General features: G+C 46.9%; 1 protein-coding gene across 5 annotated transcripts in view; it reads right to left on the bottom strand.

Annotated features, from left to right (window-relative positions):
* The window catches only part of CDK5RAP2 (CDK5 regulatory subunit associated protein 2), a 182,187-nt gene extending 168,005 nt beyond the window's left edge, over window positions 1-14,182 (bottom strand). For 4 of the 5 annotated variants that reach the window (XM_068552134.1, XM_068552136.1, XM_068552135.1 and 1 more), the window contains exons 1-3: window positions 14,060-14,182; window positions 4,361-4,428; window positions 1,307-1,374 (exon numbers count right to left, since the gene is read on the bottom strand). In XM_068552134.1, coding sequence (XP_068408235.1) covers window positions 1,307-1,374; window positions 4,361-4,428; window positions 14,060-14,118 — 195 coding nt within the window. In that variant the 5' untranslated portion in view covers window positions 14,119-14,182. The remainder of the gene's footprint in view (window positions 1-1,306; window positions 1,375-4,360; window positions 4,429-14,059) is intronic. The other variant, XM_068552137.1, reaches the window with a different exon arrangement.
* Between the last annotated feature and the right edge of the window lie 404 nt (window positions 14,183-14,586).

The raw sequence follows: 14,586 nt of genomic DNA, 5'->3' as shown, positions 1-14,586 counted from the left end.
CTTGCAGAGCTGCTTCAATATTAAAGTCATATATAAGAAGAGCTTAATGCTTCAAGTTCCCAGCTCAGAGCAAGAGCTCAATAAACAGTAGCTATTATTACTCTTATGATAAAACAGGAACAACCATTTAATAGCAGAGCACATTTTAATTACACACGATGTGGAATAATCAAATCTCATCTGTTTCAGGCCCCAGGCCCCACAGCATAGATCAGGTTGTACAGTTGAAATTGTAACAACTCAAAGCTCAAAAATTACTTGTTTCCATTAGAGATCTGACAAGTCATTTCTTCAATTGGTCACTGGTGGTTTGCAGATAACTATTAGCAGTAATGAGTATTCTAAATTAAATCTAGAGACAGTACCACTCTGTTCAGGAAAGACAACTGGAGAGAGAGAAACATGATGGTGGTATGTCCTTCCCTCTGTGTCCTCCATCTTCTCTCTGATAAATATCTCCCGTGTCTTGCATAGTATGGATTTCATTTGGTTACAAATGAAGAAGAGTCTAGATCTTCCCATGACAAATGAGAGCGCTGAGCAGGTAACTTGTTAAGGAGAACTGGAATTGGGAAAATAACCTTCTTTTCCTGTTACTTGACAGCAAACCCCGTCCACTAACAAATGAAACACATGATGCTGGAAGACAGTAAGCACTGAAGCCAAATCCATCACTGAGCAATCCATTCTTAGACAATTACCACACAGCAGTGGGAACAGGCCGCTCAGGTTTCATTCGACAGCAACAAAGATGCAGCCTGCAAAACGCAAGGAGGCCACACAGCGCAGCAAAAAGAATAACGGCTTTGGAGTCATTAAAAACCTGGATTCAAACCCCAGCTCTGTCACTCAAGTATGATGTGACCGTAAGCGAGTCTCCCCTAGTCTTAAGATTCTTTACCCGTAAAATGGGGATAATACAAAATACCTCAGTCACAGCGAGGATTCAATGGGGACCATAAATAACACGACTTACATCACAGGAAAGCCCTTAATACATGTTAGTGCCTCTCAGCTGTGCTACATGGTGACATCCTCTCGTTTGGGACACCAGAAATACACCGAACTCCCCAAGGCTGGAAACCACTGATCCTGTTGGAACCCGTAACTGGCCTGTGTGCAAAGGGCCGTCTGTGTAGGAATGTGAGGGTCGCCCAGAGAGCGCCCACGAGCTCTGGCATTCCTCCTAACCCTGGCCTTATCCAGTTTGGATGCTTCTTAAGAAATACCGCTCCCTCCTGGGTCTGGCTGGACAGTGGCTGCAGACCTGATTTGTGAGGGATGGCAATTTGGTATCTCCACTTACGTTTTCAAAGTCCTTCATGTTCCGGGCTCTGGTGGGAGACACCGTTTCTTCCGACACACGTGGGAGCACTATAAAAAGGGAAAACAGACACAGGAAAACGTCACGGCATGCAAACTGCCCAGCATCCCGACTAGAGAAGAAAAAAAAAAAATGACTAGCTTCCACAATATATTCTGTCTTGTGATTTGAGTCTACAGAAAGCTCTAAGCCATTATATTTCAAATATTTACGAATTACTTGAACTAGCCCCAATGTAACAATGTAAATGTCAGAAGATGAACCCAAAGAATGCATGGGGCAAACAAAGCAGAACTGCCCCGCTATGTACTTCCTTACTGCTTGTCATAAAATTATTTTGCTGAACAGGAGATCATCTTCACATGTCAGCAACTAAAACAAACCATATCTGACTGACGTGACAGCAGGGGTTGGCAAACTTTTTCTTAAAATGCCAGACAATAAATATTTTAGGTTTTGCAGGCCATACACAAAGCCTCAAATCTGTCACAACCACTCAACACAAAAATAGCCAAGGACAATTCAAAAACAAAGAAGCTGTGATCCAATAAAAGTTTATTTTCAAAAGCAGGCAGTGGGTCAGAAACTGCCAATCCCTGCTTCAGAGTGATTCAAGACTTTGCCAGTACCCAAATCTTTCCACAGCTTCTTTAATTCAACAAACATTTATTACACCCCTCCTCTGCGCCAAGCACCACGCGAGGTGCTGGGGAAGCAACGGTGAGAGAGACATTGGTCCTGCACCCAAGAGGATCCCGATCCCGTGGGCAAGACGGAGATGTAAGCAAGCTGTTCCACGCTGCACAAGTGCGTGGCGCTTTTCAGGTGTTGAGGAAATGTGTGCTGAGTGAATGAATGAATTCACTCTTCCCACAAGAATGCACTGAGGGCCTACTCTCTGCTTGGCACCACCCTAGAAACAAAACAAACAGAAGGAGCTGACAGTCTAGAAAAACGAGGCAGACAATAAACAAAACAATAGGTAATTACAGAGTATGTTCAAAGGTGATAAATGCTACGGAGAAAAATACAGTGGGCAAGGATAGGAAATACCAATAGCAAGGGTGGGGTGAGGACTTGCAGTTTCGAATAAGGTGGTTAAACTGTGGAAGGGCTCACTGCGGAGGTGACCTCCGGGCAAACCTGGAGAAGGCACAGGGGAAAGGCCTGGGGTGGGAGATGCCCAGTGGATCTGAGGACCAGCCAAGAGGCCGATGGACGGGGGAGCAATAAAGGGGGACAGCAAGAGGTGGGTGAGCCAGGTGCTGGTGGACAGGCTGTGTACGGCCTCATTGGCTCCTCTCAGGACGCCGAGGATTCTGAGCTCAGGAGTAGCCTTATGGGACTTGGGTTTCCACAGCCTCCCTCTGCCTGCCTCGCTGAGCACAGATTAAAAGGCGCTTCGAGAGAAACAAGGAGACCAGTTAGGAGAACACTGGGCGAATCCAGGCCAGAGGTCCTGATGGCTCAGACCAGGGCGGGAGGGTGAGAAGGGGTCTGATTCTGGGTACTTGTTAAGTAGCCAACGGGAACAGATGAAACGAAATGCAGTGAAATACATACGGTTCAGAGAGGAAAGCACACCTAAGGCAGCCTAGGGAGAGCCAAGGAGGCGGTGGGCTTGAGCTGAGTCATAAAGACTCAGGCAGGCAGCAGGCAGATGAGGGCAAAGGCCCAGAGGACGGAGCGGGCGTGGCGCTCAGCATTCAGCAGACAAGCGGCTCAGGAGCCGGGCAGCGGGGGACTGTGCAGAGCCCCGTGCGCCAGACCGAGGGCACACAGGTTGCCTTCCTGTTTGTCAGAGGGGCTGTGCTCTGTCACCTGTGTCTGCGTCCCCACCTAGGTCCCACTCATTCTTCAAGTCTTGGCTCCAGTTCAGCTTCTTGGGAAACTCCGGCCCACCCCACCTCCTTCATCTGAGGGTAAATCTCCTTCTCATCCCCTCTCATAGCTCCTTTCACTTCTTCGCTCGTTACACTGACTGTGTGATCTATCCTGATAATTCTTTAGCTGTCTGCCTTCTAGGCTTGATCGGAACCATGATCGGAATCCCAGCACTGAGCCCAGAGCCTGGCATGAAGCAGATGTATAATATGGGCTGAATTAAGGAGGAGGCCTATCAATTTTCTGCTCCTAACTGCCTGGGCAGGAAAAAGAGAAACCAGAACTGCTGGATTGTATGTTTAAAGTAAAAGTTAATAGGTTCTAAAGGAAAACCTGAGGGTGGCCTGTAAGTTAAAAGAGTCTCCAGAAATAAACCTTGTGAAACTTACATTGTCTGCTCTAAAACCTTCTTCCTTTTGCACATAATCTCATCATTTTGGAGACGGGGTTGGGGGGGGGGAACAAGTCAAAATATCTCTAAGATATTTCAACGTGGCAAATTATTAGCAGTTCCCACAGATACTTATGATAGCATCCATTTTTTTCAGAGACAAAAATTATGAAGAATGCTTAGCAAAACCCAAACTGCAAAACAGAAAGTCTCCTCATGATCCAGCTTCAACACAGCAGACTGCTTATTTCCTCAGCGCTGTCTCCTGTGGTCTAACCAACTATTTGTCTCCAAAGGGCAGGCCCGTGTAGGAATGCTGGGCCTCAGCGGGCAACTGGAATCCAGCAGCCTGCCAGGAAGGCCTCTGCACACTGAAGTTTGGACAGCAGCCCTCAGGGGCCTCCAGCCACTCGGTAGCAGGGACCAACAGATCCTCCGAACCTGACCGAGTCACCAATTCAACATCCAGCCTCCACTGGTCATTCAGTTCAGCAAACACTGGCTGAACCCCTATAAGCGTGGTAGCAAGAAATGAAACATGAAATACGGCCCAAAGGACATCAATTCCTCTAGTCCAGTGTTTATGAAAGGAGTAAGTAGCAGGTCAATATGTATACAAAATACTGTGTACCTCCTGGGAGCACCAAGCCATGCCAGGCTAGCTCGGGCCCTGGAACCATCAAAGCTCAGGCCCAGGCTCAAGGCCTGAAGGCCCTCGTGGCCTAGCGTCTACTTCCCTTGTTCTTATTTTGTGTACTTACCACCATTTCCCAAACCAGCAATGGGGCTGATGCCATCCAGGTCATCTGGTAAATTGGGAACAAGGCCACTAGGAGAGAACACGTGTGATAAAAGAAGAGTCAGTGTTTGAACAGCAGAGACTATCAGACGGACTGTCTGTCATCAGGTCACAGCCAGCCAGCTACCTGCGAGGCATGCAGTGCAGAGGTTAAGAACTCAGGCTTTGGGGCGGAGGTCTCGCTCTAACACTTAACAGCTGAGTAAAGTCAGTCGTTCATTCACGCGCCATGGGTTCTGTGGGCCATAGACGGGCTAGGTGCAGAGGCACCATGCCAAATATAAGCTACTGATGTTCCTGAGTCTTACTTTGTTAATTCGTTACATGGGGATACCACCCTCTACCTGTAAAGATTAAACGAGTTAATGTATCAATATATAAACACTCAGCACATAGTAAGTGCTCACTAAATGGCATCTAGCGTTGTTTTTGTCATTACTATTATTATCATTATTAATATGACTATCACAACCAAAAATTAAGCTTCCAAGAATCAGGCAGCAATTCGGATGTTTTAAGAATATCAAACAAAAATGCAGAATTCACTGATTCAAGAAGTTTTACTGGTTGAATTACAAAAATAGGTTCAGTGAGGACCTGGAGACACTGACAGAAAACTAAACCATAATAGGAGGTGTGGTTCAACACAAAACACACCTCCCTGGATTCTGTTCTAAGCTCTGCCACGTACCTCTCCCAGCCTCGCTTCCTTCATCTGTAAAAGGAGAACAGCAGCCACTTGATAGAGCAACTGGCAATTAAATAAGACAACAAGTGTCCAGCAAGTACCTGGCATATTGTGAGTATTCCATAAATGGGAGCAAAACACCCCTGTCACCTTGAAACATACAATGCTCAATAACTTACAAAAGATTTACCATCATGAGAATTGCCCAATTCCCTGAGGGTCTATGCATTTCTCAAAGGAAGGTGCTAAAGCCCAGATAATTTCAGCGGTCTACTCAGAGTCTCATGGCAGTTAAGCAGAGAACCAAGTCCAGAATCCGAGCCCTTTATGTCTAACCCCCAATAATGCTTCCCTGTCCCAAGCTGTAAACTAGGAGTTGATGGAAGTGCAGCTTGACTTCTTGGTAATTTGCTCTTTCCATGCCTCTAAATTCAGATCCATTCTGTTCCTAGGACAATTTTGCCTGATCACCAAACTGCGGAGTTGGAATGAACGTTCAAGATCAGAACCAAGCCAAAAACTGGATGTCGTAAAATTCCAACATCAAGAAAATGATTACAGGACTTCCCTGGTGGCGCAGTGGCTAAGAATCCGCCTGCCAATGCAGGGGACACCGGTTCGAGCCCTGGTCCGGGAAGATCCCACAGGCTGCAGAGCAGCTAAGCCCGGGCCACAACTACTGAAGCCCATGCTCTGAGAGCCCGTGCCCCGCAACAAGAGAAGTCACCGCAATGAGAAGCCTGCGCGCTGCAACGAAGAGTAGCCCCTGCTCACCGCAACTAGAGAAAGCGTGCACACAGAAATGAAGTCCAACGTAGCCAAAAAATAAATAAATAAAATAAAATAAATTAATTTAAAAAAATGATTACATTAAAAGTGTCTACTATGAGGATAACTAGAAAAAAAAAACTCAAGTAGAATACGCTTTCAATTATTGAAAAAAAAATACATGTACACCAAAGACACCTCAAATCCTTCTTGGAAACTAGGTGGGCTTTAAATATATATAACAAGACAACTGAAATATTAAAAATCATAATTTGCAGGGAAATGAGAGATATTTTCCTCCTTTTTAATTTTCTACAATTCTCAATTTCCTCCAATAAGTATCACTAGAAGGACAAACTCCATTTTCTAAACTGAATTGTAAAAATTAAAATCAGGGCTTCCCTGGTGGCGCAGTGGTTGAGAATCTGCCTGCTAATGCAGGGGACACGGGTTCGAGCCCTGGTCTGGGAAGATCCCACGTGCCGCGGAGCAACTAGGCCCGTGAGCCACAACTACCGAGCCTGCGTGTCTGGAGCCTGTGCTCCGCAACAAGAGAGGCCGCGATAGTGAGAGGCCCGCGCACCGCGATGAAGAGTGGCCCCCGTTTGCCGCAACCAGAGAAAGCCCTCGCACAGAAACAAAGACCCAACATAGCCAAAAATTAATTAATTAATTAATTAATTTTAAAAAAAATTAAAATCAAGTTCGATCACCACCCTTTGCAGATGGTGGCCCAGTGGCCCAAGATCACACACCAGGTTATTGGTCAAGCTTAGCCTTCAGTCTGGTCTCTACATTCCCAAGTTTGGGGTTCTCTCCATCACAGCCATTGATTTACTACTACTGGAGGAAATGGCCCATCAATTACTCAAGCCAAGATCAATCACAGTTGAAATCCACGTGGCAGGCAAAGCCAAAGAATTTGGTCTTAGGCAGATTTCCAACAGGCAGACAGCGAAGTTTGAAAAATGACATTTGACACCGCAACTCAGAAGAAACCACTATTTAATGCAGCAATTCCGGCCTGGTTCCTGCCAACTTCCCATTTGGGCTTTACCTGCCCACTTCTTAAATGCCATGAACCTCTGTCATCCGCAGTCTCAGTCAGTTCCAGCCACACCTCCACCTTTAAGAATTCACCTTATGTATCCCATTCTGATCATTCACTCTAGGCCTTAGAACTAAAGTTGGGGCTTCGTGGGGCCCCACCCGAAGTCAAAACTAGGCAAGCAAAGGAAAAGGGTTTAGATATGATTTTATCATGGTATGGATGGGGGAGACTAAGGCCCAGAAAGGGAAGGAACACATTTGCTCAAAATCACAAGCAGTTGGTAGTAAAGCTGAGACCAAAATCCAGGTGTCTCCGTGCCCTTGCCACTCGCTAACCAGCATCCAGGCTGCCCAAAGCTCCTACTCAGTGGGGCACATAGTCAGGGCCAGTTTCCTCACATGCAAAACACAGCATAGCCACAACCACTACCTTGCAGGGGCCCCGCGCCGAACAGACACCACGCTCAGGGACAGGCAGCCTCCCGCCTACTCCGCACCGCAGCCCTTCAGTGGTAGGTGGTAGTTTTTAGATGTTACCATTGTTTTTTAATGAGGAAAAGGGAGGCCCAGGAAAGTTAATAAGCTGAAAGACCAAGCTGGCCTGATTTCAAAGCCCATGCTCTTAGCCTCTACACCAGCCTGGCCCCCGCCAGCGCCTTCCTCAAGGGGCTGTGGTGAGGCCCCCACGAATCGAGGCAGGGCCTTCCAGAGTCTGCACAGCGCACGGCCACGTGGCTGCTTCCTGTCTACTATGTGTCGGGTAAATGAACGAACGCTCACCTGCGCTTCACCGACCACTTCATCCTCCTAGCTCGCTCCACCGCCTCCCAAAAGGGGCGATCTCCTGAGCCCGTACATGGCAGCCAACAACTGTCCCTCCATGCAAGGCCCAACGAGGATGGAACGTTTCACGGACAAAGCGTTATGAGAGCCGTGGACGGACTGGACATCACATTCAGAAAACAACTACACCAACTACAGTCTTGTCTGTCTTTCAACAACTTGTTTTTCATTCTATGTCATGTATTCTTAATGACAGAAAAATATATATAAATACAAAATAGACAGACAAGCTTCAAGTTCTCCTTGACTACTCACTCCCATCTTGGTCTCCTCCTAAGAGGTAACCACTCTTGTCAGCAAGACGTTCCAAACCTTTCCCTATGTATGTAATTGTATATGCAGCATCTTTTCTTCACTAATGTGTCCTAAAGATGTTTTCATGACAGTACAAACAGATCTACCTCAGTGTTTTTAACTCCTACAAAGCACTGTACAGCAGTGTTTGCAAATTTTATTGACCCCAACCCACAGAAGGAAATATATTACCCTTCATTCTTGAAATTCTTTCTATTCTGTTCTACTCAATTTTTTAATTCTGATAGCAACCTACTACATTCAATTTCATGAGTTGCCAATGGGTCACAGTCTGAAAGACACTTGTAAAAGGATGTGTATTTACCAGGCCTCCTGATGATAATTCAATGTTTCTAAATCGTTCCTTTCACAAACAATGCTGGATCTCCTTATACAGGTCTCACTGTGCACATGTGTGAGGATTTCTCTAGTCAGATAGATAGCAAGAAGTGGAATTGCTGGGTCTAAACACATTCACATTTTTTTAATGGGCAAAGGATTTGAAAATATACAAAAGGCTAATAAGCACGTGAAAAAATGTTCAACATCATTAGTCGTTAGGGAAATGCAAATCAATACCACAATGAGATACCCTGTCACATCCCCAAGGATAGCTAAAAGCAAAGACAGACAATAACAAGTGTTGACACGGCAATGGAGAAATAAGAACCCTCATATACTGCTGGTGAGCATGTAAGATGGTGCAGCCACTTTGGAAAAGTTGGGCAGTTCCCTCAAAATGTTAAACATACAGAATTACCATATGACCCAGCAACCCTACTCCCAGAGAAACAAAAATTTATGTCCACACAAAAACTTGTACACAAATAAGTATTTATAGCAACATTATTCATAACAGCCAAAAAAGCAGAAACAACCCAAATGTCATCAACCAATGAATGAATAAACAAAATATGGATCAATGCATGTATATAATGGAATACTATTCAGGCACAGAAAGGAATGACGTACTAATACATGCTACAACATGGATGAACCTCACAAAAGACCACATATAGTAAAATCCCATTTATATGAAATGTCCGGAATAGGCAAACCTATAGACAAAAAGTAGATTGTGGTTGCCTAGGGCTGGGGGAAGGGGAAGGAGGAGAAATGTGGAATGTTATAGACTAAATGTTTGTGGCCCCCCAGAATTCATATGATGAAACCCTACCCACCCACCCCCCAAGTGATAGTATTAGGAGGTGGCCCTTTGGGAGGTAGTTAAGTCTAGATGAGGTAATGAGGGTGGAACCCTCGGGAATGGGATTAGTGCCCTTAAGGGTTCCCAGAGCTCTTGCTTCCTCTCTCTGCTCTCCACCATGTGAGGATACAATGAGAAGTATCAATAGGTAGTCTGCAACACAGAAGAGGGTCCTCACTAGAACCTGACCATGCTGGCACTGTGATCTTGGACTTCCAGTCTCTAGAACTGTGAGAAATAAACTTCTGTTGTCTATAAGTCACCCAGTCTATAGTTTGTTTGTTACAGCAGCCCAAGCTAAGACAGGAAGTGAATGTTAATGGACACAGCGTTTCTTTTTTGAATGATGAAAATGTTCTAAAATTAAGATTATGGTGATGACCGCACAACTCTGTAAATATACTAAAAAAAACACATTGAATAGTATATTTCAAATGGGTGAACTTTACGGCATATAAATCAGATTTCATTAAAGCTGTTAGAAAAAAAACACAAGGCACATTTTTAACGCCAAACTGTGTTCCACGAAAACTGTACCAGTTGACACTCTGTTGTGCACTTTTTCACACAGTGATTACAAAGCAGCATTTTACTACTAAATATGGGGCCTGTATTCACGGTATTTATCTTTTCAAAGGAGACTGAACAAAATTGATTCATTCAACAAATATTTGTTGAGCTTCTACCATGTGCCAGACACAGTTCTAGGGCAGATACAGTGGGGAAGAAACCAGATGTGCTCCCTGTTCTCACTGAGCTAACACTGGCGACAGAGAGCACCTCCTCAAACCTCACAGCCTAGGGGTACCTCTGGTCCAAGGTCGGCCTTGGATTAAGCTTTCAAGCCTTCACCAGAAATTTCATTCCACCATCCTCTTTCTCAACCTCCTTCTACAAAATCCATAAAGGCACTCTTTGCCTGAGAAAGTATAAACTGTACAAAGCTATAAGAAACATGTCTTTCTGGCCTGCCCCTAACTGGGCAGCAAGCACTTAATGGCCATGTACTTGAGGAACCCATAGATGTACAAGCCTGGGCCAGGCCTTAGGAAGCTCACAGGGAGAGGCAGAATCCTGGGCTTGAAAACAAACGGGTGAACCCAGGGGTGTGGGCACAGAGGACTTTGTCCAGGAAACGGTACAACATGGTAATGGTAAAACAAAAACAGCCAACATTTAATGTACTCCCCAGTCGGTGCTAGGTACTTAATACATACAATCTTGCTTCATCCACAAAGTCACCCAACAAAACAGATATTATCACTGAAGAGAAACTGAGGAGTAGGAGGGTTAAGCGAATTACGCAAGCAGCACAGCTAGTGACTGGCTGAGGCAGGATGCAGACGCAGACATCCTGCGTACAAAGTGCAGGTTCTTTCGACACCATCAGGCAGGACCTAATGAAGGGCCTTAGCTCAGGCGAGGCTCCAGGGGCCGGAGCTCTTGGGGCACCCACAGGTGATCAGGTTTGGAGAGAATAACACACACTGACCTAATTCAACAGAAGTCCAAGGACAAACTGGACTCTGGTCTAGTCTCTAAAACTGGGGCTTGGACGTAAGCAAGCAGAAGAGTACTCATGTTAGCATAAAAAGAGATTTTACTGCAGGGATTTTTCTCATCCACTGTGACCACCTGACGGAGAAGCGGACTCTCTCAGGACATTTCTGCCACTCTTTGAGGGCCAGTTCAAGCACCAGCAGCTCCAAAAAATCCTCCCAGAATCCTCTCAGAATTGGTTCAGAGAACTGGCTGGAAGGCAAGACATGGTACTGATAGCCAGGCTTTGGAGTCTGTAGGCCTGGATTTAAATCCTGGCTCGATCATGTACTTTTTGTGGGATCCCAGACCGTTCACGTCACCTCTCTGGACCTCAGGGTCCTCACCTGTAAACGGGGGATAAAACTGTCACCCCACCAGATCATTGTTTATTCAGTGATGTAACAAATGGTTACTGAGCCCCTACTACGAGCCAGATACCAGATTAGGAAGTCGGCTTACAAAGATGATCAACATGCAGCCCCTGCTCTCACGTAGGTCAGAGTCTAACCTGGGAGACAGACAAGTTAACAGTCATACCTGCAGTGGCCAGTACAGGAACCACCAGCCACCTGGACCTACTGAGCACCTGAAATGTGGCTCATTCAAGTTGAGAAGGGCCGTAAGTGTAAAACACATACTGGACTCCAAAGACTTAGTAAGATCAAAAAGAAGGTAAAATATCTCATTAATAATTTTTTTCACAAGTTAGAATGATAATATACGGAAATATTGTGTTAAATAAAACATATTATTAACATTAATTTCACCAGTCTCTTTTTACTTTTTGAATGTGGTTATTAGAAAGTTTTAAATTACATACGTGGCTCAAATTATATGCTGACTGGACCACACTAGTTAATAAAATTCAGTGAAGTCATGGGACTTCCCTGGCAGCCCAGTGGTTAAGACTCTGAGCTTCCACTGCAGGAGGTGTGGGTTCGATCCCTGGTCGGGGAACTAAGATCCTGCATGCCGCGTAGTGTGGCCAAAAAAACCCAAAAAAATTCAGTGAAGTCAATGAGGGCTGTGAACAGGTCAGTGATGGGGGGACTAGAGGAGAACAGAGGGCCCAGGTGGGGATAGGGGGATATCAGTGAAGACTTCCTGGCAGTACCATCTAAACTGAGACCTGAAAAATAATAAGGCAAAGGCGGGGAGGGAGGGCAATCCAGGCCGCAGGAACAGCGAGTGCACAGGCCCAGCTGTAAGAAAGAACAAGGCAGATCATTCATAACAGTTTGGCAGCCAGCAAGAGTGACGGGCTTGGGGAGGAGACAGGGAAGGAAGAGGGAGGACAGGAGGTTAGTGAGGTAGATGCGCCAGAGTATAATGAACTCGGAAGCCATATTAAAGAACTTCATCCTGAGGGCAGAGAGGAGCCAGGGAGGGTATGAAGCAGGTGAGTAAGAGATTAGTTACCAGGAATGTATGCAGCACCAGGGTCACCAGCAAAGGCAGGGAGAGGAGGGAAAGGAGAATATCTGATGCTCTGTTGAGCTGCTACTCTGGGTCAGACATTAGGCTTAAACCCTTTTAGACTCACCCATGTTACAGATAATGAAAACTGAGGCTCACAGAGGGTGACTTGCCCAAGGTCACAGGATTGTTAAGTGGCAGAATTGGGACTGAAACCCAGTTAGGTCTAGGTCCCAAAACCCAAGTGCTTGGCCAATTGGTGCTGAGATGTGAAAAGCTGTCTGAGAGAATAATAATGGACTTTACCTTAACAGCAATGAAAAGCGTTAAACATGTAAAGCAGCAGACTGTGACAATCAGACTTATATCTTAAAAAGAGCTTTGAAGCTGTAGTATAAAAGGCTATCAGAGGTGTGAAGGAAGCCAGGACAGTCCAGAGGAGAGGTCGTACTGCAATATACTGGGGCAGCGGCAGAAAGATGAAGAGAAAGGGACATGAGGAACTACCTTAGGATCCAATTAGCAGGAGCTGCAAAGGGCCTTGCTCTGTGCCTGATAACTAGTAGGTTCTCAGTAAACAGAGTAACCATTTGTCCAAGGTTTGCCCAAGACAGGACCTGTTTATGCCTGCTGCTCGGGCATAAATTAATTGTGCCCATTTTACTCTTAAAACCGTCCAGATTTGCACAACAAATAACATGTCACCGTTTCAGTTAGGATCTGTTGACTACAAGAAGCAGCCTGTCCCTAGCAGAGCTGGATAAACACTGCAGATTCTCAGTTAGGGATCATCTCTGAGACCTTCTACCCTCTCCCCAACAAGGAGCCCAGGACAACCAAAGGGCCCCAACCCTGCAGCAGTGCAGGGCTTTGTCAGGCCTTCCTACCAGGAGAGACCCCTGCCGCACCAGCAATGTGGACGCCAACTGCCTCTTGGGACAGGTGCATTGGGAGGCCACTCTCAGACATTACTCCCCAATTTGTATTACTGTTGATGATAATGACAACACCGGATCTTTTTCTTGTTTTATCTTTTGGCCTCGCCCCGTGGCACATGGAATCTTAGTTCTCCCACCAAGGATCGAACACGCACCTCCTGCATTGGTGTCGTGGAGTCTTAACCACTGGGCCTCCAGGGAAGTCCCCCAAATCATTTTTTAAGCACTGATTATACGCCAGGCACTACTCCTGCCAAGCAAATTGCTGCGTGGGCATCTTCTCTTTGGATCCTCACCCCAACTCTGTTGGGTGGATATTACTACCAGCCTCCTTTTACAGATGGGGAAGTAGATTAAACCATTTTATCAAGGTCATACAGCTAGTTAGTTTAAAGGGCTGGATTTGAATCCAGTTCTGTTCAGCTCCAGCCAAGGTTCCTAACCACTGCGCTCCATGGCCTGAGTCTTGGTGGCCACTATGTGACCCCATAAGCAAAGTCTGGACAGACCAACTGCACTCCCCATAATGAAAGCAATCCCCAAACCAGCATGAACCATCAAGTACCCTCAAGGTCCCCGCCCCTCAACCAGCCCCCACTAATTGCACACTCCAAGAGGTCCCCATCTCCCACCCTTTCAGAGAACCCTTTACCTGTCCCTCACCTCCTCTTCAAAGTATGTCCCAAAACGCGAGAGGCGGGCGTGGGGCAGGTCGGGACCTCCCAACCACCTACATTCAGTATCAGTGGGCGGGTCCCCAAAGAGATCCCCCCCCCAAGAAACCCATCCCACATACTGCCCACGTCCAGAACCCTCAAACAGCCAAAGAGCAAACCCCAAGTCTCGGATGGAGCAAACCCCCATCAGCGGGAACCCCGGCCTGGTTACCGCGAACCCCCAAAGGCCGGGCCGCACCTGCAGCCGCTGCGTATCCCGGGGAGGGTGACGTCCTCTTCCAACACCGAGTCCATCATGGACACACAGGAGGTGGTGGCGTTGGTGTCTGGCGGCGTCGCCACTGGTTTCCCGCCCCCGGTCGCGACCCGCCCTGCTCCCCAGGTCCCCGCCCCCTCCAACCCAGGTCTCGTTCGGACTCCGGCAGCGCCGCTGGAATTCAAACCGCAGCCGCTGCCATCTTTCCCGGCGCTTCTTCCTACGGAAATGAGGCGGGGTCACCGAGGCGCGCGCTGTGAAGCCGACCGGCCGGGCCCCGAGGCCGGGCCGGGCAGCGCGAGCGGGCGCCATCTTAACTAATGGCAGGGGGCGTCTGCACTTGCGCCAGCAAGACTTAAGGAAAGAGAGGCAGGATGCCATTTTTAGTGAGGGCACTCGGCCCGAGGCCAGGGCAGGTGCCATCTTTGTTGAGGGCTGAATCGGCCTTGGGCCGTTAATTTAAGCGGGAGATGGGAATCCAGCACCTCTTGGGACCCGCAGAGTTCCTA

The sequence above is a fragment of the Eschrichtius robustus genome, chromosome 10 (assembly GCF_028021215.1).
Source record: "Eschrichtius robustus isolate mEscRob2 chromosome 10, mEscRob2.pri, whole genome shotgun sequence".
In the NCBI taxonomy this organism is placed as follows: Eukaryota; Metazoa; Chordata; class Mammalia; order Artiodactyla; family Eschrichtiidae; genus Eschrichtius; species Eschrichtius robustus.
This window is presented reverse-complemented; position numbering and strand designations above follow the sequence as displayed.